At 42.2% G+C, this 26223-nt stretch overlaps 1 protein-coding gene across 6 annotated transcripts in view; it reads right to left on the bottom strand.

Annotated features, from left to right (window-relative positions):
- Hgf (hepatocyte growth factor (hepapoietin A; scatter factor)) overlaps positions 1-2822 on the bottom strand; it is a 67674-nt gene extending 64852 nt beyond the window's left edge. Inside the window, exons 1-3 of one of the 6 annotated variants that reach the window (XM_005377193.2) lie at positions 2601-2822; positions 2073-2202; positions 1724-1910 (exon numbers count right to left, since the gene is read on the bottom strand). In XM_005377193.2, the coding sequence (XP_005377250.1) occupies positions 1724-1811 (88 nt within the window). In that variant the 5' untranslated portion in view covers positions 1812-1910; positions 2073-2202; positions 2601-2822. Of the gene's footprint in view, positions 1-1723; positions 1958-2072; positions 2323-2600 lie in introns of those variants that run through there. The other 5 variants (XM_013510678.1, XM_013510677.1, XM_013510679.1 and 2 more) reach the window with 5 other exon arrangements.
- Between the last annotated feature and the right edge of the window lie 23401 nt (positions 2823-26223).

Raw genomic sequence — 26223 nt, 5'->3', positions numbered from 1 at the left:
TTACAACAAACCTTCTCAATGCTCAGCATTAGAAGACATTTAAAAAGAACACATTCTCTTCGTACGTTTAAAAAGGCCACTCCTGTTTTCCATTTTGGTGCTAATATTTTTATTAGAAGCTATCCAAATAATCTCACCACCCAAAGAAAGCTGGACCCTCTCTCCGTGACAATTTTAGTATCATCCACTTCAGAATTATTCATAGCATGGATCTGTGATTCCCAGTTGGCTGTGCCTGCCTGCCAGCTCACTCTGAAGCTGCTTTCTGCCTATACTCAAGAAGCGCAGTCACTTCAGCATTAGCCAAAGTGAAATATAACTGCAAATGCACGTCTCCTGCCAAAACTTGGGACTGCTTGCCAGAAACAAACAGACACTGTCGATGGTCGATCTACTGTTTGAGTTTTCAGCATGCGCTCTCCCTGTATTAGTTCGGATGACTTCAGGTGGCTGTGTTATTCACAGCAGCAACTTTAATCTTTACAAAGGAAATCCATCAAAGTATTAGTCATGATTTCAGCTTGTGCCCAGAGCTGCCTACACCAGTAATGTCTGTAAGAATGTCTTTCAGCACGGTCCATCTGAACCCCAATAATCTGGTAGATTTGAAGTAACTGTTTTTCCACCCCTGCAGAGAAATCTTTCCTCCTTACTTTCCAAACTGTCATTGCCCAAAAGGGTCACTCCCCCAAGTAGAAGAAAGCCAAATGGGTTCAATGATTTTTCTTATCACTGAGCAAATTCTCGGAGTTTTCAACCCTTGTATTACATCAGAACCTAGATCAGAGGTCTGATAAATTTCACATTTGACTTATCAGAAAGACACAGTATGCTCTCTGTTTTCAGTGGCACAAAGGCTGTCTGCCACCTGGGCATTTGCCTCTCTCTGACTCCCCTGCGCCTGCCCGGGACGTCCACCGCCTCCTCCTGTGGGGACCCAGCCACCACGGTGATAACGCAATCAGATACAGATGTTTCCTCCTGTCCTGATAACAAGCACAAACTTCCCAAAGCAGCAGATGAGGGCTCTCAGCTACGGGGCACTAGGAACACAGCGACACCTCTGCAACCTGCAAGCCCGAAGGAGAAGCAGGGCGGAGAGCAGCGACCCACAGCTTTCACCCCAGTCCCATGGTCTTGCCCCTCCGGCAAGCGCTGCCTTTCCAGAGGACGGGAATCCACAGCCGGAGAGCAGGAGAGCTCTGCAGAGCGGCTTCCTCTTTCATTTCCATAGCTCGCGTTTGTATAGTACTTCTTCTCATCTGCCTGCTCCGGATGAAAGCCTGGCAATGCCATGATTTGGCTCTGAATGCCCCTGGACGGTGTGAGGCAGTGGGCTGTCCTCAGGGGCGAGGCGAGTCCCTGCTGGCCATCCCTGTCCCCTCTGCAGACCAGACCCTTCAGCTTTCAACTCCTCCAAATCAACAAAGTTCCAGCCGGCGTCGGTGCTTCCCTGCTACCCCACCGTCCAGGACTGTGGGGTTAAATGGGCTGGGCTGGGCGGGGTGAAGGCAGAAGCAGCCCTGTGGGGATGCTAGGGAGCACTGCGAACGCTTTTCAACCCCGAGAAGAATGTCCAAAGAGAACGTAATGAGAGGCTGTGGAAAACCCATGCCACACACAGAGCTGAGCTGGGCTGTGGGAAACGGGGCGCCCGGCAGCCAGGAGGAGAGGGGAGCTTGGCGGGAGGCGGGGGCCCTGCGGGCGCAGGGAGCGGACTGACCTGCGAAGGGGATGGCCGCAGGGAGCAGCAGGAGGTGCAGGAGGACTTGCTGGAGCAGCAGGGCTGGCAGGAGTCTGCCGGCCCACATGGTGCGGGCCCGCGGCCGGGTTCTCCGCCGCAGCTGCCGGTGGAGCAGTCCGGTCCGGAGTCAGAGCCGCTGGGCTCGAGCTGCCTTTATTGCGATGAGCTAAGTTTGTTGTGTGATTAACTGGAAGATCTAGGTCTGAACTCCCTCTTACGGTAAGAAACTGTGTTAACAACAGCCCTGCCTGCTCCTCCAGCCCCCTCCTTCCCCCACCCCCCAACTCCCGGCAGATGCCAGCCCCCCACCCCTAAGGGAGAGACTTACAAAGGAAAGGTCACCTGGCCGGGGGCCAGGGCCGAGGTGGAAGCCGCGGCCCCAGACCCCGGAGCTGAGCGGGGAGCGGCGGGGCTCAAGCCCCCTGGCTGGATTCAGGCTCAGGCAGGGGACCGAAGTGCTGGGTTGAAACAGAGAAATACATGTGTTTACACATCTCTTTGGGAAAAGAGAAAGGGGAAGCAGCAGCGGAAGAAAGCCAAAGGCTGCCTTGCAGCCAGCCCAGTGTGCCCCTAATCTGCGTAGTCCCGACTGCAGGAGCGACGCAGGGATTCCAGCTGGACCCGGCTCCCCGGGGTGGGAGAGGCGGGAGGGCGAGAGGGCGGGAGGGACCCGGTCCCACCCCGGGCAAATCCAGCCAAGGTAGAAAGGGGCTGGGTAAGAAAAGGGTGTGGTGCTGTAGTTTAAAGATGCATAAACAAACAAACCAAGGCGCCCCAGATGTCAGCTGGGAAAGCGCCCTACCGCGGCTCGGCGCAGGCAGCTTGTGCGGGAGCTGCGGGGAACTTTCCGATTTACCTGGGTGAACTTTCTCTTGAAATGCCTGCGCCGGGCGGCAGCGCGGCGGGACCCCGCGCGTGCTTCTGTTGCACGGCTGTCGGCCCGCTCTCGCGGGGACCCTGCGCCCGCCCTTCTGCGGCTCCCGGCTGCACACGCGGCCAGGGCAGCTGGTGCGAGGGCGCGGAGTTCGCAGAGGGCACCGGAGACTCCAGAGCATCACACTCCGGTGAGGTCATCCGCGTCCAGACTTCTCCTTAGGGTCAGAAGCGTCTCCTCCACGGACGAGGCTGCCCCATGACTCCGGCGCAGCTCGCCCAGGGGTGGGGAGAGGCAGCCACCCCTGCACCCCTGGGTCCCGCTTGCGGAAGGACCTGCGTCTCTGCGGAGGACAGACCTAGGCAGCCTCTCCACAGTGCCCACTCAGCCCTTTCCTCATCTTCTCCTTGCAAAAGCAAAGCCAAGCGAACTTAAAAATCCCTTCCCTGCCTCGCTCCAGCCCCAACCCGCTCCCCTCTCACTGTCCATCCCCGTTTGGAAAGCTCACAGTGCACCCCTGCCTACGACCCTGAGAGACCCCGCGCCACCTCTGGTATTTTGTGAGGGGCTAAAAAAGCTTTAAGAGAAGCTAGACTTGTTGGTAAGTAAATTCTTGTAGGTAAAGAGTGAAGGGAAGCAGACTTTCTATTTAATTTTTCACCTTCTCAAAGTCCGGCTGACAGCTTAGCAGCGCTTATTGCTACAAATTTAGGGAAAACTACACTGGGAGAAAAGATCCATTGCAGTACTAGAATACTGCACGCATTTATTTATTGGGTCAACTGTTTTCAAAACTTTTATTAACAGATTAAGTATTGTTAGACAACTTAGACCTATTTAATATCATATACTCATATTCCTTTTTGACAGAAATTGGTTTCTTTCCACTGAAATCATAGCTATCTGAAGGGAGCTCTTTGTGTATGTGTGCTAAGAATTATACCAAGTACTCTTAAAAACTGTCATAGTTAAGGCTTAGAATGAACTTTTAAAAGTGCCATAGCTCCCATTTGAACCCAAGTATGGTGGCACAGGTCTGTAACCTCAGCAACTTTGGAGGCTGAGGCAGGAAACTTAGAAGTTCTAGTTCAATCTGGGCAATTTAGCAAGAGACCTTGTGTCAAAGCACAGTAAAATACAGGACTCAGGATTGCCTCACACGCATAAAGTACTGCGTTCTACAATAGTACCATAAAAAGTAGCATTTTATATTTGAGGAAACAAGTAAATTACTTTTATTCTTAAATCAATCAACCAAGGTCACAAAGGAATAGAGTGTGACCAAGTATGACCAAGCTCAAGTAGGAGCTTCAGATAGATTGGTCCTACCCCTTAGGATAAGTTTCTTTAACCCCCAGGAGAAGTAAAAATCACATGTTAAAGATTCTAAGTGCCAAACTTGGACACAGACTGAACATATAAGATATGCTCATAATAATCTACAAGATAAATTGGGCATGATGGTGTATTCCTGCAATCTCCACTAACCTGGAGGCTGAGGCAGGAAGATCATGAATTCTAGGCCATCCTGGGCCACACAGTGAGACCTCGTAAATAAATGAATAACAAAATAAGTAGATAAACAAATAAAGAAACAAATGTATAAATAATATAACATCTCCCAAACATATAATAGAATATCTAAATGAAACGGACAACTAATTATGTCTTTTTCTTTGTCTTAGTAACATATTCTTTTTGTTTTTTGTGAATTATAACAATGGTTTCCCTATCTTCAACTAATTACCTCTGTACTCCTTCGAGTTAGATATCAAACTGTACAAATTCCCCAGGTATGTTTCTGAGGTTGGTTTGATAAAAAGGAAGTTTCTGTGAAGAAATGCTTTAAATGTCACAACTTGTATAGTTACCTGGTTACAAGATGGATATTTGTTGCCATACAATATTTGTCTTGTTGAAGATTGGGACTTCTGATATACCATGCAATCCAGATGGATTGGACACAAGTGTGTGCATTACTGCTCTCTTCTCAGGTCTGTACGGGGTCAAATACACACACTCTTGCACACACATGAGCATGTACACAGATCTTCAATGTCCCATGTTTCTAACTACAAGCGCTGATGGTCCATTCGAAATATGTTGATCTGATTTTGTGATCTGCAGACACGAATAAGTTGTGTGCTCTTGGCTCTTGGTCATTTCGTTCATTAGTGCCCCCACGGGCAGGTGCTGTTGCTGCCACTCCTCCGCCAATCATTTGTCTGATTTCACATGCAAGCTGAGTCACCTGCTGCATCTATTTCTAATGGACAAGGATGATTAGTCTAATATCTCCATTTCCCTGCCATCCAACTGAGGCACGATGTGCCAGGAAGTATGCTGAACACTTGCTAAGTATTACCTCTCTTACCCTCATACTTCCTGGGGATCGGGGAGAGGTACATATATCTAGGAGGTGTATATTATTGTCACCAATGGGCAGGTAGGGAAATCAAGATTTGTTTCTGCCAAGTAACTCTGCTCAAGTGAAACTGTGAGTGCAGTGTGATTCTGAGCCATCAGCTGTGCAGGCACAAGTTGCTATGACCGAGCTCCATTCCACACTGAGAGAGGCCCAGATTAAGACATTCCCAGCCTGACTGCTGACTTTAGCATTTGACTGTTCTGCCTACACAAATTCTGTCACGGTTGCAGTACTGCTGTGCACCTGTTACCTTCCATGGCTGAGAAAGACCTGCAAAGTCGGTGCTTCTTATCTTTCCCCCACAACCAGAGTTTCTCCTTCTCTCTCTCTCTGTTATTTTTATCCTCTGTGTGGTCATTGTCACCTGCAGGCTGCACCGCTGAGTGCTTTGTGTTGGATTCCCCTAGTGTAGGAAACTGTGCAAAATTCATTGCAATGTGGGATTCCATTCTCTTTTCTGTACTTGGGTTTTGAACATAGGACTTTCATACTGAGTTATATCCCCAGCCCTTTTTCTCAATGTACTTTGAGACAGGGTCTTGCCAAGTCACTAAGTTAGCCAGACTGGGCTCAAACTTGTGATCTGTTTGTTGAAAATATTTTTAAATTCCTGAAACACAGTTTTAAAAATCCAGAATGCAATGCAAGCAGGCATGCAGCATATTTATTGAAAAAGCTATGGAAGAGAGGTTGCAGTGGTTTCATTACAGACAGCTAGACTAGATAGAAAGATTAAAGAAATACTATAAGTTACTTGGCAGACAAGGCCAGGCTCTGGAGGGAATCAGTGCAAAAGGTGAGAACATATTGCAACTGTGGCTGGAGGCGCATTCATCAAAAGCAAGGCCTACAGGTAAGGACAGAATGACTAGACCTATGTACCTCCGCAAAGGATAAGCAATCTACTGCAGTTGATATTCTGCACAGGTATTGGTCACCCAAGTATGTGACCAGGACCTCCTGACTCATGTCTTCCAAAATTTATCCATGGCCTACTTCCCTACTGGATCAGCATCACCTGAGTTGGCTGTGCTTGTAATCTTACTGCTTGCTCATAGTTTTGTCTCACGTTGGACTCACCTCGTGATTTTACTCCATAAAACTTCCTTTGAGAAGTGGGCACATCGCCAACCCATTCTGCAGGTTCCCTCTTGTCTCTCTCAAGAGCTGTCTCTCTCAATAACACTTTCTACTCTAAACCTCTGTTCTCCTTTATAACTCGTTCTTCTTTTGGGGGGAACACAGAGTATGGGACTTGTAGCAGAGTGGGAGTTCCCCTTGCATAGACTTAGAACTGCATGGTCTAACATGGAATCTACAAGCCATTGTGGCTATATAAATAATTAAGGCTAAGTAAAGTTAAAACTAAATTTCATCTGTTGTCAGTAGCTTCATGTGTGTAGCTCATAGCTGGACACTGTGGCCAATGCAGATAGAACGTATTTTCATCAGTTCAGAAAGTTCTATTGGGTAATGTTGCTCTAGACTAAGGCAATTGGTGCAAACACCTTCTAAATATGGTTGTAGGTTCAACCAGAGAGACAAAGCAAAACAAAGACTATTAATAACACAAAACATAGAGACACTATGCAGGCATGGTAGTGCATTCCTATAATTCCAGCACTCTAGGAGGCTGAGGCAGGAGGATTCTGACTTAGTGAGACCTTATCTCCAAATAAAAAACTCAAAAAGGCATCTGGAGCTGCAGCTTAAGGGAAAGACCCTGTGTTTAATCCTCACTAAAAATCACCTGCATATTGGTGTCTCTTAACCTGAAACACTCTACTTTCTATCAGCTTTGCACCAGGTGAGCAAGAAGAGCTTCGTCTGACTGAACATTCAGTGACAGTCAAGGGGAGGCCTCATTGTTTGGAAGACATGTAATGTTCATAGTACAGACACGAGCAAAACAACACCCAGAAAACGGTCCTGAGGAAAATGTCCATAGCACAGTTGCTCTACACAAAGCACCTGTCTGTGGAGGAATGTGATACAATCCGTCTGGTCAAGTCTCCCAGGGTGTGGCAGGTCCTCATCCTTTCTCTAAACAAGTGGCAAATTCTGAATGCATTGTCGACTTCCAGTTGGTTTGTTTTTGGGGGAACTCAATATTCATTACTGTTATGGTTGAAACATTGTGTCAACTTGGGGAGTCTAGAGGTCTGGCTAAGTGACTCAGCAGGAAGCCAGGGTGCTTACTTTGTATACATCCTGAGCCTGTGGAAGAGGAGGGCATGGAGATTATGTGAGAGCTACATGCTCCTTAGGTGGGGGTAGCCTGTTTACAAAGTAAGGGAGGGAAAGAAGCGCTTGCCGCCATTCCTCCCTTTTGCTCTGGCTGCTTTGCTGTTCGGCTGCCATTCCCTCCTTTGCTCTTGTTGCTTTGTTATCTTCTGCCTCCGAGCCAGCCAAGTATGGACTGAAACCTCCACAAACTGTGAGCTAAATAAACCTTTCCTTCCTTCATTTTGGGCGTTGGGTGTTTTGTCTGAGCAGCGAGAGAAAAGTAACCAAGACAATTACCCACTCCAAGAGCGCTAACTGTTCTGCAGCCTCCTCACTGGCGCAGGCGCTCAGCCACAACATTTACCACCTCCCACGAAATCTGTGGCAGAATCTGTGGTGAGATAGCAAGGCCACATCAAGAAGACCACAGCCAGAGTTGAGGCGTGTCATCACAGGGTAGCGATTGTCCCGTGCATACCAACAGCAGAGTAGTTCCTTTCTCTAGAAATTGGTCCCGTAGAGCTAAGCAGAATTTTCTTTTCAGACCATTGGCTGGTATCTATAAAGCAGAAATACTGTAGTGCAGAGTGGAAAGAATTCTTCTCCAGCCAGGAGGACAGTCGTGCCTGAGCCGTGCTTTGACTTTTGCAGGAGAGGAGAGGAGATAGGGAATCTGAGCTAGAACTCAACTCTGACGCTGCTCTTCAGTTTTCTTTGCTGAGCCCCAAGGGAGCAGTTTTGGGGACCAGGGGCCCCATTAACCAACACTCATCCCCCTGTGCTGGGACCTGCTTTCATGTGTGTCCAGGTGTGGGCTACACTGTTAAATCCCAGGGCTCTGAGCTTATAAAGCCTCCGTACTCACACCTGGCATGACAGGCACTGGCCTATTAGGAAAATATGTGAAATTGGGGAATCAACTTCTTTTTTTGGAGTTTCGAATCTGATGATGATAATAGTCATTTGTGTAAGAAAACTGAAATAGTCACAATCAAGAATTGTTCAAAGCAAGTGCCTAGTCCACTCATTTGGATCTTAAAAGCCGGGTAATAAAACTGAGGTTTCCCCTTTTACTGAAAGTACATGTGGCACGTTTATGGTGGTCTTGGGGATATCCAAGGGTAACCCCATCTGCCAGATGGCACTGGCCTCAGGAATTACATTTCACACTTGGGGACAAAGGCTCCTCCTGTGGGAGTGCTGCAGGGTGCTGGCTGCTTTATAACATACTGTGAGGTGTACAGCTCTTCTGGGACCCTGGCCCTACTCAGGAGTTCCTAAAAAATCAATTCAACCAGCTCTCTGATAGTGTGGTCTTGTAGAACTCATTAATCTCTGCAAGTTTTTCAAGTGGTTGAATTTCTATCTGGCTTATAAAGAGGAAGGCAATACTATTTGAGGTTTTTGAAGAAGCTTATAATTCAGTTCTCAGTCCATGTGACCAAGTATCCTCTGTCTAGGCCAGGGTCCTTGGCAGAATTCTTATGTCTCTGCAGTTTAGAAAAATTTGCAACCATAGAATCCAAAAGACTTTAAGAATTATGGATTCTCAGACCAGGTATGGTGGGGCACGCCTGTAATCCCAGCACTCAGGAGGCTGAGGCAGGAGGATCTTTGCAAGTTCGAGACCAGGATGGGCTACAAAGTGAGCTCAAGGCCAGCCTGAACTACAAAGCGAAACTCTGTCTCAAGAAAAAAAAAAAAAAAGACAAAAGAAAAGGAGTTGTGGATTCTCTAATCCACCAGCAACGTAGCTTTTCTCTAGCTAGGAATCAGAGAGTGTGAAGGGCCCAATTCATACTTCTGGAAACTAACTATGCTCTGTAACTATTTAATTTTGCTATATGCAAAGGAAGAAAGGGAAAACAAGAAAAATATATAAATGTGTATGCAAGATAGTAAGGATAGCTTTATAGCTAGCTTCCCTTAGATCCTTGAAAACAATTTTGTGCTAATATTGTTTAGAAAAGATATCACGCCTATATCTTATACTCTAACTACTACTAAGACATCAGTATGCAGTGTATCAACTACTGTAACTGTCCTACTAACCTGTTTTGAAACTCCGTTTCATTGATTGTTTATCTTTTTTCTCTTTAACGTTAAAAAATTGCTATATTTATATGCTTTTCTAATTCACAATAAATTTAGGAGGAATGGAGCAAAATCATACAGTGTTGAGTGTAAAGGACAGATGAAGTCTGTTGTTCAAGGCTTTGATCTAATCCAGAAAGAAGGTGGGGGGTTAACTCTAGACTGAGCCAAACATTCTCACACGACTACTCTAAAGAGCATTATGCTTCCTATGCTGACTAGGTGATGATGTTAACCAGAACACCCACTAAGGAGGACTCCAGCTCACACTCCTCTTATAAAGCTTTTTGGGGCTGTGCTATAGCTCAGTGGTAGAAGGGCTGCTTAGCAAGAATACCACAAAAACAAAAAAAAGACAAGATTTTAAAAAAACACTTCTTCCTCTTTGTTTAGATGAAGGAAAAATATGCATAGAGTTTGCTAGATCTCTTTGACCGCTTAATTTTCATATAAGTAAGACAAGTTATAACCTTTTCTTTTAAATGTAAAGTAAATAAATATATTTTTGAACTAACTTGGTCAAGCCCCAAATCATGTATTTATCCTAGAACATCTTATCTTTAAAGTTGCACTCATATTTTCCCATTTTGTTTCCTCAGATACGACTTCTTAGCTCTCCAAAGTACTGTTTTATCTTACAATTCAGCATTTCGGTGCTATATTTATATTTATATTTATATTTATACTATCAGTATAAAACTGTGTGTCTTGATTCATTTTTAATTTGGGACTTCTATGCGATATATGGCTTTAATACCTTATCAGGTAACTTTCTTCTTATGATTTATTTATTTCCTTGCTAGGACACAAAATGAGGTAATACAAGATGTAGACAAGCTGGTTCAAGTCTCAGTTACACCATTTAGTTAGAAAAACCTGCACAATTTAATTCATTGCATTCACCTGTGAAATGTCTGTAAGTAATATTTAAGTAATTTGATGTATTGTATAATTCTCAATTATAATAAGATCGGAGAATAAGCACACAAAGTATAAGGTATATGTTTAGGAGCACAGTGCAGTACCTGTCAGTTATTATTATTCTTGTTGATACTAAAATATTTAAGAGATTCATCTTTCGGTATCTCAAACTGAACAGAGCTAAATTAAACGCAGAGTGAAGACAGAGCTCAGCATAATGATAAGAGGAAAGCCTTTAGTGTTTAACAATTACATAATAAAATGTCTTAATATCTTATAATAAGTTTTAACTGAAATGAAATATAAATTTCAGTTTTTCATGTGCATCCATGTTTTAACTAATGTAGAGAAGCATAAAAAGCCACAGAATTCCATTCTATAAAATGCTGTTAGTGGAAAATTACATACATGTAGAATACCTTCAAAAGCATGCTCAACTTTGCATTGGTATCAGTCCTGGATAAATGTCAGTAAAATAATTTTCTTAAAGTTACTTAAGGAAAATATAGCAGTGAGAAATTAACAGCATTTTTTTTATTCAATCAAGAAAGAAGTGATTAAATAACATGCTTTGTCCAAAACATCTTATTGACTCGATATCTCAATGCTAACATGTTAACTGAATTTTGTATTTAAAAAGAATTCAAACTACCCGGCATTATATTCAAGTTTATAGAGTGCATGATTGAATAGATACTATCTACCTAGTGAATTAAAACCTACTGCAGTGTCTGAAACAGCTTAGTAATTACCAAAAACTATTTAGATTCTGAGTAGCTTTATTCAATTTTACTGAATGTATTCAGAGTGTTTGGTATTTGTCTTCCAACAGCATTACAGTAAACTCACCATTTAGGTTTATGTGCAAAGATAGATATATACATATATATGCATATATGCACAAATGAAAGCTTAAAGCAACATCTGTTCATCAATATACTCACTATAAGGAAAGCCAGCTTACTATATAGACTGCTCCCTTTTTAAGTAACTGAAAATGTATCACTTTACAAAAGGAATCAAGAGCTGGGGCTGGGGATGTAGCTCAGTGGCGCAGTGCCTGCCAGGCAAGTGCAAGGCCCTGAGTTTGATTCCCGGTACGAAAAATAAAGAAAAAAAAATTAAATTCTACTTTTCCAGAACTCTTAAAGCTCTGCATCCTCTAGTATATAATGTTATGCACAGATTTAAGGCAAATCCTAAGACTCAATTCCATTTATGCTGTTTTGCAGTTGAGTTTAGCTTTAATAAATACTATTCTAGTGTCCAATTTTAACAGTAAAATACAAACCATTAATATACATTGACCTTAAGATTCATTTTATAATTATAATAACATTTAGTAAAATATTTATAAGCATATATTGTAAATTGTGGATTGACATCATGGATCTTTTGACTTGAAATGACTTTTTATATTTCTGCAACTGTGTGTAAGTCCTGTGGGTTGATGTCTACTTCCATAAACCTAAACACATTTTCTTTATATCTTCATGCTTTGTACATCAGGTATTCATTCATTGATTGAAAACTCTCATAGAGCTCTTGCCAAGTGCTAAAGAAATAACAGTGATTCCATATATGGTGGTCGGCATCTAAGCTCTGATCTTGGAATCAGTGATTACACCTTTTGTATCAATAATGACTTTACATACATGTAATTAGAAAAGACTGACTTAGAGGATTATCCTGATGTGTTAGTCAGTTTTCCATCCACATTGTGAGAACACCAGAGATGATCGACTCATAAGAAGAGAAGGTTTATCTTGATTGACAGTTTTGGGGTTGGCCCTGTTGGCTTAAGCCTGCCACATCATGGTGGGAGTCCATAGCAGAGAGAAACAGCTTCCATCATGGTCAGAAGGCAAAAGAGAGGGAAGAGGAGCCAGGATCCCTCAATCCCTTCAAAGTCACACCTCCAGTGTCCTCCTCCCCTTGTAAAGATTTCCCACGCAGCCATGCTAAGGATGAGGACTTTAGCACTCAGGACTTTGGGGAACTTTCAAGATCCAAAGTAACCGACACGACCTTGGCCATCCAGGTGAGTCCAGCACTTTGGAGCAAAGAACCTTTCTGGAAGGTGTTTATAGTGATGTGTGGTGGAGGGCAATGACTCAGAGGAATGCAGCGTGGATAGATGGTAGAGAAAAGGGGCAAGGAGCCTTTAGGTCCTGCAAACGGCTAGGAAACAGTCTCCTCGAAAGCTTCCAGACACTCATACCTCCCTGATATCAACACAGTTTTATTGCTGTGAGAACAGTGTCAGAATTCCAGTGTACACTAACAATTATAATGCAGTGTCTTAGTCACTTTTTGGTCATTGGAACAAAATACCTGAGTCCTGCAACTGAATGAGGAGGTTCATTTTGGCTCACATTTCGGTCCATAGTTAGCTGGCTCCAAGACAGCATGGCATGGCAAAGAGGAACAGCAGAGAAATAGCTGCTCATGGCAGGAAGCAGAAAGTATGGAGAGAGGAGAGCAGAAGGGAGATATACTCTTCTAGCTCAGACCTCCACCAATAATCCACCTCTTCTGATCAGACACCATCTCCTCACAAGGCAACTACAACCACCAAAATCCAATCAAAAGCCCCACCTAAGAGCACAAGCACATAAGGCTGTTAAGGGACATAGAGATGTGAGTCACAATATTCCATCCTGGTACCCAAATGACTCAGACACATCCATTCATGCAAAATGTATTTAGTCCATCTCTAAGCATTGCCAAAGTCCCAAAAGTTTCAGTTTGGTGAAAAGACCACAGACAAAGTTTTCTACAAATCCAAGGAAAGTTGAACATTTCCAACATACAGGAGCACAGGGTGAACATTCTCATTCCAATGGATTGAGCAGTGGAATGGAAACCAATGGGACTACACAAAGACCAAAGTAAAGCAAAGCAAATCTTAGATGCTATAGCTCTATGTCCAGCACCTAGGGCATGCTGTGGCAAGATATGAATTTCAGAGGCCTGGGAAGCCCTTCCTCTGATATTTCTTGTGGTTTGAGCCCCCATGGCCTCTCTTGAACTAGCTTTGTGCAATGCTTATGCTTTTCCTCCAATGTTCCATGTTCCTGGCTTCTCCAACGTCTTAGGCTCTCTAATGCGTTTTCACCTTCACTCTCACAACTTCATCCACTGCCCTCTCAGGAGAACACTGTCTGGACTCCCAGGTCTCTCTCAGAAGTCCAGGTGGAAGCTTCCCTGACCCCACATTTCTAGCATTTTGCATATGCCTAAAACCAGCACCATATGGATGACATCATTGTCTGCTATCAGCTCCACCCAGGCCCCTCTTAAACCAGGGCTGCTGAGGCCTCTGAGTGCCTGGATGGCTGATCACTGTGAATCAAATCCTGGGGCTCTAATTTCCTAAGCCACCACTCTGGAGCACAGTATCTTAGAACACTCTTTTCAAAGCAAAATTTTTTATTTTTGCAATTGTGAGTGTACAAATAATGGTACCTTGCTGCTTCCCCACATGCCCTTGAGGCATCTTTTGTATTGTCTTGATGTAAAGTGCTTGGATTCTTTTCCATATTTATCTTTGCAGCAATGAAACTGCAAAGATAGCCCCCATCATTACAGGAGCTTCCTTTCTCATGAAACTCAAAACATTCAAAATCAACTGTGCTCTTGATTGTCAAGGGAGAGCTGGTTAAAGTCTCCAACAGTACTCATGCCTTGACCTGAGTGTTGGGTTGCCTTGAAATTAATTAGTCCATTGTTTTTAATCTCAGCCTCCTTCAAAGTCTCAGGAACAGAGCAAAATGTAGACAAATTGTCTACCAGAGCATACCACACATGGTCTGCAGTCCAGCTGCTCATGGAGTCCAGCAGAAACCTCCTGATCTTTTCTTTATCAGCTGGATTGTCATCAGCACTCTCTTCTGAGATCTGAACAGAATGTCCTACTCTGCTCTACTTACAGGATTCTAGAACTGCTTCTCAAGTAGGACTTTCCAAACCTCTCCAAACTCCTCCCACAAACCAGTTCCAAAGGCCTTAGAACCTCACGGTCACGTAGCATCATAGCAATGGTCACGTAGCCTGTGTTTCAGTCCATAGTCAGTGGGCTCCCAGACTGGACAGCATGGCACAGGGGCATGGCAGAGAAATAGCTGTTCATCTCATGGTAGGCAGGAATCAGAGAGAGGAGAGAGGCATAAACTCTTCCAGGCCACACTCACAGAGACTTACCTCTTCTAACCAGATTCTTCCTACTAAGGCCAAGTCAGCTGAGACCCTCAATGTCCCAGTCACCATCAAAAAGCCCTGACATGAGGCACTGAGGTGACTTCCAGATAAAAATCATAACAGACAGTTACATTGCTTTAAGTAATTTGTTACAACGGCAGTAAAAACCTGATACCTGTGTATGTCTTACCTCCCTGAGTATTTTGTGAACTCTTTGAAGCTAGGAGTTAAGTCACATATTTGATTGTATCTTTCCAAATTACCTATTTGTATCCTTTGCATTTAGTTATATTAAAGACACCTTGCCTGCATGATTGATCGAATAAGGAAGCTTTTTAAAGAAACTATTTGTACTGGTTAAGTTAGGATGACAATCTTAACCTCATAGTGGTTAATGCTTTGCCCTGAGCAGTGATGCTTAAGTCCTCTTTCAGAGAACTATGTTGCAATGTGCTGTTTATTCAAGTAATCAGGAGAAAGCCCCACAATTACACTTGACATTGCAGGAAGATTAGCAAACAATAGTGCTATTTTGAAAGACAAGATCTGTATCTTTGTAAAGGGAAGTTGCAAAATTGACTTTTCCTTCATCTATTCAGATTCCTTAGAAAGGAGGGTTTTACAACTAGAGTTATCCTTGCAGAAGAGGTTTTATGTGTCTGGCACTCCTCCAGCACAAGTTTATCTGATACCGGAGGCTTCCCAGAGCCTCCTCTGGGACGCAGTTCCTAAGCTCTTGTGCAAAATGTCACTGAAAAATTGATATGGCAGAGAAAAAAAAACAAATAATTTATTTTAAAGAGGCAGAAAAATGGCTACAGGAATTGGACAAAGTCTGTGAAACACAAATGAGTTTTACTAAAATCCTAGGTGCTGTGGGTGTAAAGTAGGTACTTGAAAGTATTTTTATTCTCCCCTCTTTACATTATTAGGCCATTTACCATGCTTTGGGTGACTGCTGTATCTACACATCTTATTACAATTATAAATCAAATGTTAAAACCTACTCCAACTTTTGCACCTGCCCGGAAGTGACATTAATAATCACTGAGTGCCCAATGTACTAGCAGATGTGACATCATTCAGAGAAATAAGAGACATTTCCCCATCCAAAAGAGGAATTATCTTCTAACATAAGACTCGCAATAATAAACTGGGTAGGGCCACCAGAGAGTATATATCATATATGTATACATTTATATATAAACTTATTTCAATTATTTTTCATTTAATTTTGTGTTTCCATTTTTATATTACATTTCCTGTGAATTTTAACTTTTAGGTAGGTATAACTGAGTATTTCTCTTCCTTTCTCTATCAATTATCCTACTATTTAAGCATTACCATAGCTATTCAGTAATACCCACCCTTCTCGAGTTTCTTATATTTATATAATTTTCACTGTATTTTCATATTTAAAAATAACTAGAAATTCTATTTTCGTCAATTTAAGAAATGTGCATAGGAAATTCTCAGACTACTTCCTACATGGACTTTACTGTAAATAATTTAAATGAACTAATTCCAGACCATAAATCATAACAGGCATTTATCGAGATCACTATTCTGGACACACTCTGTATCTTAAGCTTTTAAAATACTTTTTAAAACTTTTTAAATCTTGGTGACAAAACTATGGATAGGTGCTGTTTATATCTCCGCTTACCAGATCAGGCACTGAGTGTTAACTGCAAACAGTATACGGCAAAAGAAAGATCAGATGTGAAACCTCTGCTTTCTGGAAACTGTTGCTTAACCTTTAGAAGTAAAGGTGTAAGCGAGGAGACTTCTGCCCATAGCTGCCCAGTAGAAATTTTCTCCGAATTTGAGCCTAAATTATACGTGAAAATGGGGAGAAATATATCCATGTGGTAGCTCACAGTATGGACTAGTTAGTTATCTCAATCACTACTTAAGACAGCCCTATATCGTGTATTCTATATTACTTTCCGTTTTCTGAACCTTACTAGTGGTTGCTAGTTTCTGTATACTGAAATAAGGCGTTGACTCCAGAACCCTAGATTACCCATTACTGCTAACAATACCTTCAACCAGCAGTCCTTCCTTCTCCCCTCATTCTGGAAGACAAGAAATCCACCATCATTTTAAGCAATTCTTTCTGTTCTTGAGCTGTTGTGTTATTAGGAAATTCTCCATGTTGATCTAAATTTTATTTCCTTAAACTCTCATGCATTACATTGTGATTCGGTCTCTCAGGGCCAAACGAAATACAAATATTCATTTCAATAAATGTAAAGTTAGATACCGCTTCTTAAGATGCACCCGCCTCTGGTCCTTTCAACTGCTCATTCTCATCTCTTGCCTGGGTGCAAACCCTCTCTTCCATCACTGGGTCCAGAGGAGGACAGGACAACGTAAGCTTGATGGAACCCTCCCACCTGGAGCTCTGATCGCTGTTTGTGAACGCCAAATAGAGGTCATCAGGATTCAGTGCTTTTAATGCAGAGCCTGCCATCAATTGACAGGCTATTATATATCCAGAACTGCGAAAGAAGCTTATATAACAGCATATCACGGGATCCCATAACGGCTCCCCAGGGTGCGTTCAGCAGGAGCAAAGCATCTGATTTCTACCCAGATGCACACTGTCCTGGTCCACGCTTGGTGGCTGTGGTCTGGGTGCCCGCACAGCCCTGCTTCTGCAGGCACCTTGTGGAACTTCTCTTACATACTTTCTGGGTATTTAGGAGCCATAAAACATAAAATGTACATAAATATATTTTATACCAGTATTAAAATGATGTAGTAAAGCCATTCCCACATAATAAATCATCATAAATACAGTAATTTTAAGGCGTTATTTTCCCTTATAATCTTTTCTTTAACTCATGCTTAGAAGGTTGTGTCAGTTTTTACATTTACATGTGATTTGATTATGTCATATTAACAGGTAAACATTTGGCTGGAGAAATTTTAGCTGTTTTTCCAAACTGCCTTCTATTATAATTGAGGGAAAAAAAACTGCATCTCGCTAAGAGAAAGTTGTCTGGAGGAGGAAAATAAAAGCAACCATACAAAAGTACCCATAAATCACAATGAAAGACCTTTGAAACACTGGTCTACATTTAAAACCAGAGATTCTTGTTTTCCAACTGGGATAAAATTTAATTATAATGCCATTAGGATCAAGAGTAACTGTCCAATAATGTGTTTTAAATTAACTAAACGACACCTTACACTCTTTTCATATCTACTCTAGGAACCCCTGATCTTCATAGTTCACAAAAATATAAACAGACTTGTCAGACCTCACTAAATTTATTAAGATTTGGCAGAATGCCAGTGGAAGAAAACAATCACGTTTAGGAGGAAATTTAAAATGTGTAAGAAAAATAACCTCACAAAGTCAACCAGCAGACCAGGGCAGGCTGCCGTCACCGGTGAAATCTTGAGCTCCTTTCGTATCTATCTGTCGTATAATAGGAACTTAGCTCAATTAGCTTAATGGAATTTAGCTGTTCCATTAAGGAATACGTGTTCTTGAGATGGGTTTGCTGCAGCCTCCTTCTGTGCCCTTTGTTCCGGCAGAAGCAGTGAAAATATCGCTATGTAAATCTGTGTGGTGCAAGTGAGGGTGAAATACCGAAAGCCCAGTATGGCAGGACACTGTCACCACCTACCTGGGCCTCACCTTCGCTTTCACCCCACACCTTGAGTTTATGTCACATGTGGTCAGTCATCCCTGTATTATACGGGTTCATTAACATCAGACATGCAAAGTTGGACCATGTCTACTTCAAAATAAATGAAAAAGAACAAGTAAGAAATCTTTCTTTCGTAATACTTATAGGCATGAGTGCACTTACTGCATCCTTCCTTAATTTCCAAATTTTGTGTGCTGAAGTGTGCATTTTATTTGTCCATAAGTATTCGAGAAAATGTTCATGGAAGGTGAATACATATATAAATACATTTTCACATGTACGAGAGGAGTACAGAGAAATTTTAAAGGATATACCCCTAAATATTCCTTAAAATAACTGATCATTTGGTTCCATTACTCTTAAAGGATCATCTCCCCAAAACTGTGCTTGCTTTTATTTACAGAGATTTTTGTTAACTAGTCCTTAAAGATTTCTGGCAAAGTAACGTTTTCCAAAGACAAATTCCTTCAAATTTAATAATTCCACATACTTGATTTAGGAATAAAAATAATTTTAGTACAATATGAATTACCCCAAAGGTTATTAATAGGGTTCATTAGCCATCTTTGGGATGAAACTAATCTGCTACTGTGGTTAAAAATGTATATAATCTAGTCCTGAAAATAGAACATACAAATTTTACCAGATATACCTATAATTTAGACAGATTGTTGCTAATGACAGAAAGGACAATGAGATCTGAAAATGATAGTTATTTTATAAATTCCTCATTTACTATAATTCTTACAAAGACCGGACAAGAAGCCAACCTTTGTACCTCCTCTTAACTACAGCATAACAAAGATATTCTAGATACAACAGTCAAAAGGCAAACAAATTGAGAGATTAAAGTGAAATACATAATTACCCCTTCCTTGAGTTGCAGATGGTTTTACTAAAATAAAATTTAAATGGTAATAATTAAAATGTAATATTTTCTGCCAAGAGAAATACTGTTTTCATTCGTGCTAATCTTTTCTAGCTGTTCAACAACCACCAAGTTGCTTTTATTTCCAAATAGGGCCGTTTATTTCTGAAGAAGATGATCACATAATTAGGCCAAATGTTTTGCTCTAGCGCAAAGAAGGATACATCCGCGGAACCATTCCTATGTACTTCATATTGTTACACGTCTATTATTACACCTTATGATACTACCTAAATATGATACAAAAAGACATGTACATTGAATTTTAAAAGCTTACAATGGAAAGTTTGAAGATGTCTGAAAGCACAAGGGAGAATGCTTACTGTATTGGTCCATTATTTCTCAGTAAGAATAAAGGTATGCTGTATGTGGAGGTGTGTGCCTATAACCATACTACTCCGAGAGACCAAGGCAGCAGGATGACATGTTTGGATCCAACCCAGGCAACTTGGTGAGATCCTGCTTCAAACTAAAAAATGCACAAGGGCTGAGGGTGCAGCTCAGTGTAAAGGCCCTGGATTCACTCCCCAGCAATGCAAATAAATACATAAATACTAAAAGTAAATCAGTTAGCATCTAAGTTACCTATGTACCCTTATTATCTCTGAAATTAATCAGCAAGTGACGAATTCTTCATCCCGTGCAACTAGTCCCCTCTGTGAAGCCCACTCCCTCGGGTGCCATGAGGTTAGATTATCTCGTTTCCACTGCGTCCTTTTCTTCTTGTCAGCTGGTCTGGGTTTGTGTCCATACTCAGTACTTGGAATATCTACTGGAAGTCAGTATTTTATTACAAACCCTAAACTCTTTCCCTCAAAAGACTGCTTCATGCCCAACCCATATCTCATAATGACAAGTACCACATTTTATTAAATTGTGCACCCTCTGTATTTAACGAGGCTGGTATATATTTTATTTGAGATATACACATCCATTCCTTATTTCTTTTCTTTAAGACTTTATTGATTGCTTATTTTCTGCTAGTAACAGTTTTATGCTCTGAAGATACACAGGTGAACAAGTGAGGCGAAGACCCCTGTTACCTGGAGATACTTTAGTGTAAGGTGAGAGCAAATAAGTAAATAAGACTAAGATTGTTTCAGGTAACAAGTGCAATAGCGCATGATGTGTGACAGTCATGGAGCTGGTAGGATAGAAAATTTAGATTGGACCTGAGAGGCAACCAAAAAGTTAATATGACAATGTCAGATAGAAGTAATTTTGGAAAACCCGGCTCAGGACCTTCCAGGTAAAGGTAATGGCAAGGATGATTAGGAAGCTATGTTTCCAGGACGTTTCTATCTCTTGACTTCTCTCCACTACCTCAGTCCTGCTGATCATTTCAGTAAATGCTTGAATGTTAATGCAGTCTCATTTTAACACACACCATACTAACTTCTTTTTTTGTTGTTGTTTTTTTTCTTGTACCGGGAATCGAACTCACGACCTTGAGCTTGCCAAGCAGGTGCTGTGCCGCTGAGCTAAATCCCCAGCTCCCTAACTTCTCCTTTAAATGTGCTCACTCTTTTAATTTTATAATGTTTTTGGAGAGATTACCATTATTTCAAATAATCAGTTCAGAATCTTGAATTAGTGGAAACTTACATTTTCCTTTTCAAAAAGAAAATCAGTCCATCTTCCTTTGAGATCCTCTCCTATCTTCTTACTTCTCTTGATATGTCAACGTAGGTTAATTACATGACTTCTTAAAATATGTTTTCTCATTTGAAAACAGAGGTGATGCTTCTAGGGAAAGACATTTTTAGTGGCCATGATATGATTTTTGGGAAGAGACAAACAAATTGAAAATCCGGCTCACCACATATTATTTACCATCTTGGAAATGTGGTTACTGATTTAATCTGTCTTTCTGAGTCATGAAAAGAGAATCCATACCAAAAAATACTATTCCTGCCTCTTAAGAGTTTTATAAAAATAAGGCAGATACACACATATGCACAGAGAAACCTAACATAAATATTTAATGAATGTTAATGTCCCTTGTCCCTCTTGATCATTGGACTAAAGGAATCAATATATACAAAAATCACTGTGGTGATAATATAAAATATTTTATCTAATACTTTTATTCTTTTCTTTATATCTGTTATATTCACCTGAATCAAATCCTCATCTCTTCCTGCTTGTATTTTTCCCTAATTTTTGGATGCTGCTACAGTCTGAATACTTGTGTGACTTCCAAATTTGTATGTTTAAACTACAACGCTCAAAGTGATTGTATTAGGAGGCAGGAGGCGAGGTTTTCGATCATGAGGTTGGCACCTTCAGAAATGGGATTACTGCCTTTGAAGAGATGCCAGGGAGCTCTTGCAGCCCGCCATGTGAGGACACATCCGAAAGCTGCCCCTCATGGACACAGTATGGGCCGCCATTTTGCCTGGCGTTTCCAACTTCCGGAACTGGAAGAAATAAACTTGCACTGTTTATGATCCATTTAAGGTAAGGTGTTTTACTATAGTGGCCCCACTGGATGAAGACAGATCCTCAGTGAAAATTTCAGAGCTCTTCTACCTTTAGTTCTCTCATATTAAACCCAATGCATGTGGGAAATTGGGCATGGAGCCTGGAGTGGTTGGCTATCTAGGTTCTAGAAGACAGATCCCACCGCTGAGAACGGTTTTGGCAGTTCCTGACCCATTCCTGCCCTGGCACAGAGGTTGTCAGGGGCCACAAACCTCCGCAGGGGGAAGGGGCAGGGCTCAAGGCCCGCTCTCCGTTAGGAGACCCTTCACCTCTCCTGATGTTCTCCTGCTGCTCAGGCCAGGTCTCCTTGCCTCGGTGTCTCCAGGATCCGCATAGTTCCTGGAGTGGGGTTGGTGCTAACGAACCTATGCTTCTCTGCACATGAGGCTGACACAGTGCAAATTTCTAACTTTCAAAGTGCTATCAGTAAAACCTCATTCTCCTGCCCACGATTGAGTTTCTAAGGGTGCAGACGTTCACACGGAGAAATCTGCGACCCCTGGCACCATGTTGCTTGACTGACTGGTTCTTCTGAAAGGGCTGCCCTCACTGCGCCAGCTGGAGCCCAGCGTTCCGCCTCGTCCTCTGAGCCTGTGCCACCCAGGGTCAGGAGCTGGCAGCTGCCCCTGCGGCCCCTGCCAACTTAGTGACTATAGCATCATAGAGCGGGTCACAGCCCCAGAGAGCCAGAGATGAATTTCTGAAACTCTCATTCCCTGCACTTCAATTCCAGCAAAGAGGGGCTTTTGCTGTGGTTGCTTTATTTGTTTAGAGGTTGGGATTTTTTTAAATTTGTTTTGTTTCAGAATTTCTGTTTGTTTTTAGCCAAGTTCAAGGCCAAAGAAATGTATCACCCATAAAGTAACCCCAGGGCTCTGTGCCAGAGGAATTTCTGACAGAATGAATGGTTTCAAATACAACAGCTCACCGACCAAGTTCCCAGCTTGAGTCTCTCCGGAATCCAGAGGCTTGGATGCACCTCAGCGAGAGCTCTTGTTAAGATGCATCTTGTCTATACCAGTCCTATGAGCCCTCTAGGCAGGGTAAGCTAATTCGGATACCTAGATGTGGGTCACATTTTTCCCTATTCCTTCCAAGTATATTTTTTAAAGAACGTGAAGAGAAAGCAGCAAGGTCTCTTTAAGAGCTCAAGTTCAAAACCCAGCAGAAGGAACACAGGAAGTTTTACTGGGTATTTGAAGTGATTACATGCAAAGCGCTTTCCCATAATCAGTGAGTTTCAAAGGGGAGCAGAGGCTGACTGACAGTGTTGGCCACCCTTGAAACTCCCTCCTGATTGGAGGGAATAATTACAGGCTGGGAGAGAAAGACCCAGCATGCTGCATCACTCTCATTTTCACACTGCATCTGGGAGCAGAGAAAAAGATCGGAAAGCTTAGAAATCTTCCTGGAGAACGAGAGGACAGGAGCCCTTCCTACACCCACCACCACTGGTCTCCTCTATTGTTTTCTTTTCCTCATTTACTGTATATCTTTTTGCGCTAGACTGGTGAAGATCAAAAGATGTGCTGTTGTGAAGACCAACTATGTGAACCATGAGCCCATAAACAGATATAAACTGTTATCATGGATACTTGCTTTTCTAGAAAAGTAACTAGGACAGAATCCCTGGTTCCCAGAGGAGCTGGGATTCCAGATCAAGCTCACCAGCCGCCTGCTGGAAGGGCCATCCTGGGCAGACCTGGCCCCAGAAGAGCGGGGAGATTCCGGGTTAAGCGCAGGGGGGCCATGCGACTCCAAGAACTCCTGAGCTCCGGGAAAGCCTGGGGCAACCACTGGTCCATAGCAAAGTGTGCACACGTCTCAGTCAGCTGCTGGCATTCTGCCCTTTAGAAGAGGGCAGGCTCTGCCCGTACTGTCTTGGAATGCATTTGTTTCCTTCCCATGTCTTGCTTCTCACTCCAATTTTCCTATGTAGAATTCTTGACCTTGTTCTCTTTTCTTCAAAAAACAGTCTTCCAACTTCCTTGAGGATTCCCAGATTCACATGTACCTTTAGATTTCCCCCAACTGCCTGTAGCCACTTCTACAATATTACATTCTGTGGTACAGTATGTTCCCATCGCTGCCCACATGTATGAATCCTTCACCGGTGGATGTTCATGGGATGAACACCCATGTCTTGGGGCTGCTTCTCAGTCTTGGAAGCCAACTTTGCAAGACCTGAATTCTGACTCTGTCACTCCGTGACCTTGACTTAGGAAAAACTCCTGACCATTTTTGCGCTTCATCCTCCACATCTGAGAAATGGCAGTGATACCAGGACACATTGACCTAAGCCTTAAATAAAATAATGAATGCCCAGTGTCAGCCCAGGGCCTGGTACACACTGAGTATTCCATAAATTTCAGCTGCTATTACTATTATCAGTATTGTAATTACTTTCTCTGAAAGTCTCACACATGGAACGATCTTGAATAAAAATTAGAGTAGATCTGTGGTCCACATTTTTTCCCAATAAGAAAAATGGAAACTTTTCAGAATCTCATCCATTCACAAGAATGCATTGCCAATGCCAAATGGGAAGGAACTCTTGAATGGAACTGGCTAAGCAGAAAGCAGATTAGACTAAACAACGAGCTGGGCAGTGCTGGTCACCGAGGCTTTGGAGGAAAGCACTGGCTTTCAAATCCTGGCCACCCGTGGTCAAGCTGGATGAGCAGAAACTGATGGAGCCCAGCTGTCTCCTCCCACCGCCCCTGCCAGGGTGCAAATGCTGACGTTCTCTCGGGGCTTAGTCTTACCTCCAGGTAGTCTGTTCCATTTCGTGATCGAAGCTTCAAAAGACACTAGTGGGTTTTATAGGTTAATTATAGGCAGTTAATTTGAATTGAGATAGAAAGAAGCACAGAATTTGGATGTTTTAGAGACACAGGAGCGCAGCTGCTGTCAGCCTGGGGACCGCTAGTTACACAGTGTGTGTTATTATGGTAACCGGGGACCAGCTGTGAAACACGCAGCAGAAACTTGAGGTTGCTACCAAACAGAAAAAAATTGTAACACTTGCGAAGTGAAACACGGGATAGATGGTTTACACAATGAAGCACCTTAAAAGGATGGCCCCTTTTGTCAATGTTTAGATCAATTTTGGTGAAAAATTTTTAAAATTTTATAGTCCATGCTTGCTCACAGAATGCTCACATTTCTCGTGAGGAGTCGGTGGATGCACACAACACAGCTTCGTTTCCCTCACTCCCCTCCCCCTCCTCCCCCTCTCCCTCTTTCGTTCCCCTTCCCATGTGAAAGAGCTCTATCGCTACTTTTATCAATTACTTTTATCCCTTTTCCTCCTCTCCCCCAACTTCCCCCATCTCGTTTCCATTTGAAAAAGATCTCCCTATCCAAAATCCAGCAACACAGCACGTTAGAAAGTCAACCCACAAAAACCAATACCATCCCTGTATACTAATAATGAATTCACTGAGAAAAAACTAGGAAAACAATACTATTTACATATCATCAAGAAAAGTTGAGTACTTAGTAATTAACCTCGCCAAGGAGGTAAAGGACCTCTACAATGAAAATTATATCACTCTGAAAAAGGAGACTGAACAGGACATCAGAAAACGAAAAGGTAAATTTCTTAAATCGGTAGAATTTTCTGTTTTAGTTGATTCTCAGCAATCTTGCTAACTGAAACTATTTGCTATTGTCCATCTTTTGTGTGAAATTGCTACTTTATAAGTAATTAGATTTTAATCATTTCATCCCATCTGTGATATACAAGAGCAAAATATAAGAATCCCTTTTTGTAAGCAACTTAAACTCCATAAATCGTACAATCCACAAGAGACACTTGTGATCACGACAGTAAGCATATTTTCCCAGGCCCAGTATACACTGAACATTATGGGGGGAAGAAGAGAGAAGAGAGAAGAGAAGCGAGTTCTTCAGTCAGCCCCACTATTTTTAGAAGCAAAAACTCATAGGATGGGATTAACATCATAAACTTTTTGAACTCTTTCTATTACTCTGAACTGTTATAATCCTCTGGAACGCAAAAAAATATACATATCAGCCAACAGCTATTAAGCTCACTTCATGTGCCAGGAATGGTCAAAGCACTTCACACATTTAATAGTTCAGCAACCACTATTAAATGTACATTATCTCCATTTGCCAGGGAGCAAACTGTGGCTCAGAGAGGTTAAAAGCCCTTTCTAAAATCACAGTTATTAAGTGGCTATAATCTGGGATGACCTGCATCAGTTGCTTTTCAATTTTTCCAATAAAAGAGGAATAGGATACTGCATTTATTTTTGTGAAGTCCTTAGCTGGTAAAAGAAAAAAAAAATCCTTTTTCCTAAGTGTGAACAACTAAAGTTTATTTTCAAGAGAAAAAATTAAACTCTGATAAAGTTGCTATTTCTCCATGCTTAAATCACACTTGCATTAATAGTGTATTAAAAAGAAATCTCGAACTTAACACTTGGCATTTACAATACGGTTTATTAAATTACTGTTTCTTTTAATAGTCACCACGCTCCAGGGAATAAACTTTTGAAAAAGATTCTTCAGCCCGAGCTTGAATTTTTTCTTGATTTTTTTCACGACACCAAAATACTTCCCAGGCAGCCAAGCAAATGGTGTTTTATCCACTTAGCCAATGGCAAAGCAGTAGCACAAAGAGGTTGAGAA

Source organism: Chinchilla lanigera, unplaced genomic scaffold (genome assembly GCF_000276665.1).
Source record: "Chinchilla lanigera isolate Chin_1 unplaced genomic scaffold, ChiLan1.0 scaffold00009, whole genome shotgun sequence".
Classification (NCBI taxonomy): Eukaryota; Metazoa; Chordata; class Mammalia; order Rodentia; family Chinchillidae; genus Chinchilla; species Chinchilla lanigera.
This window is presented reverse-complemented; position numbering and strand designations above follow the sequence as displayed.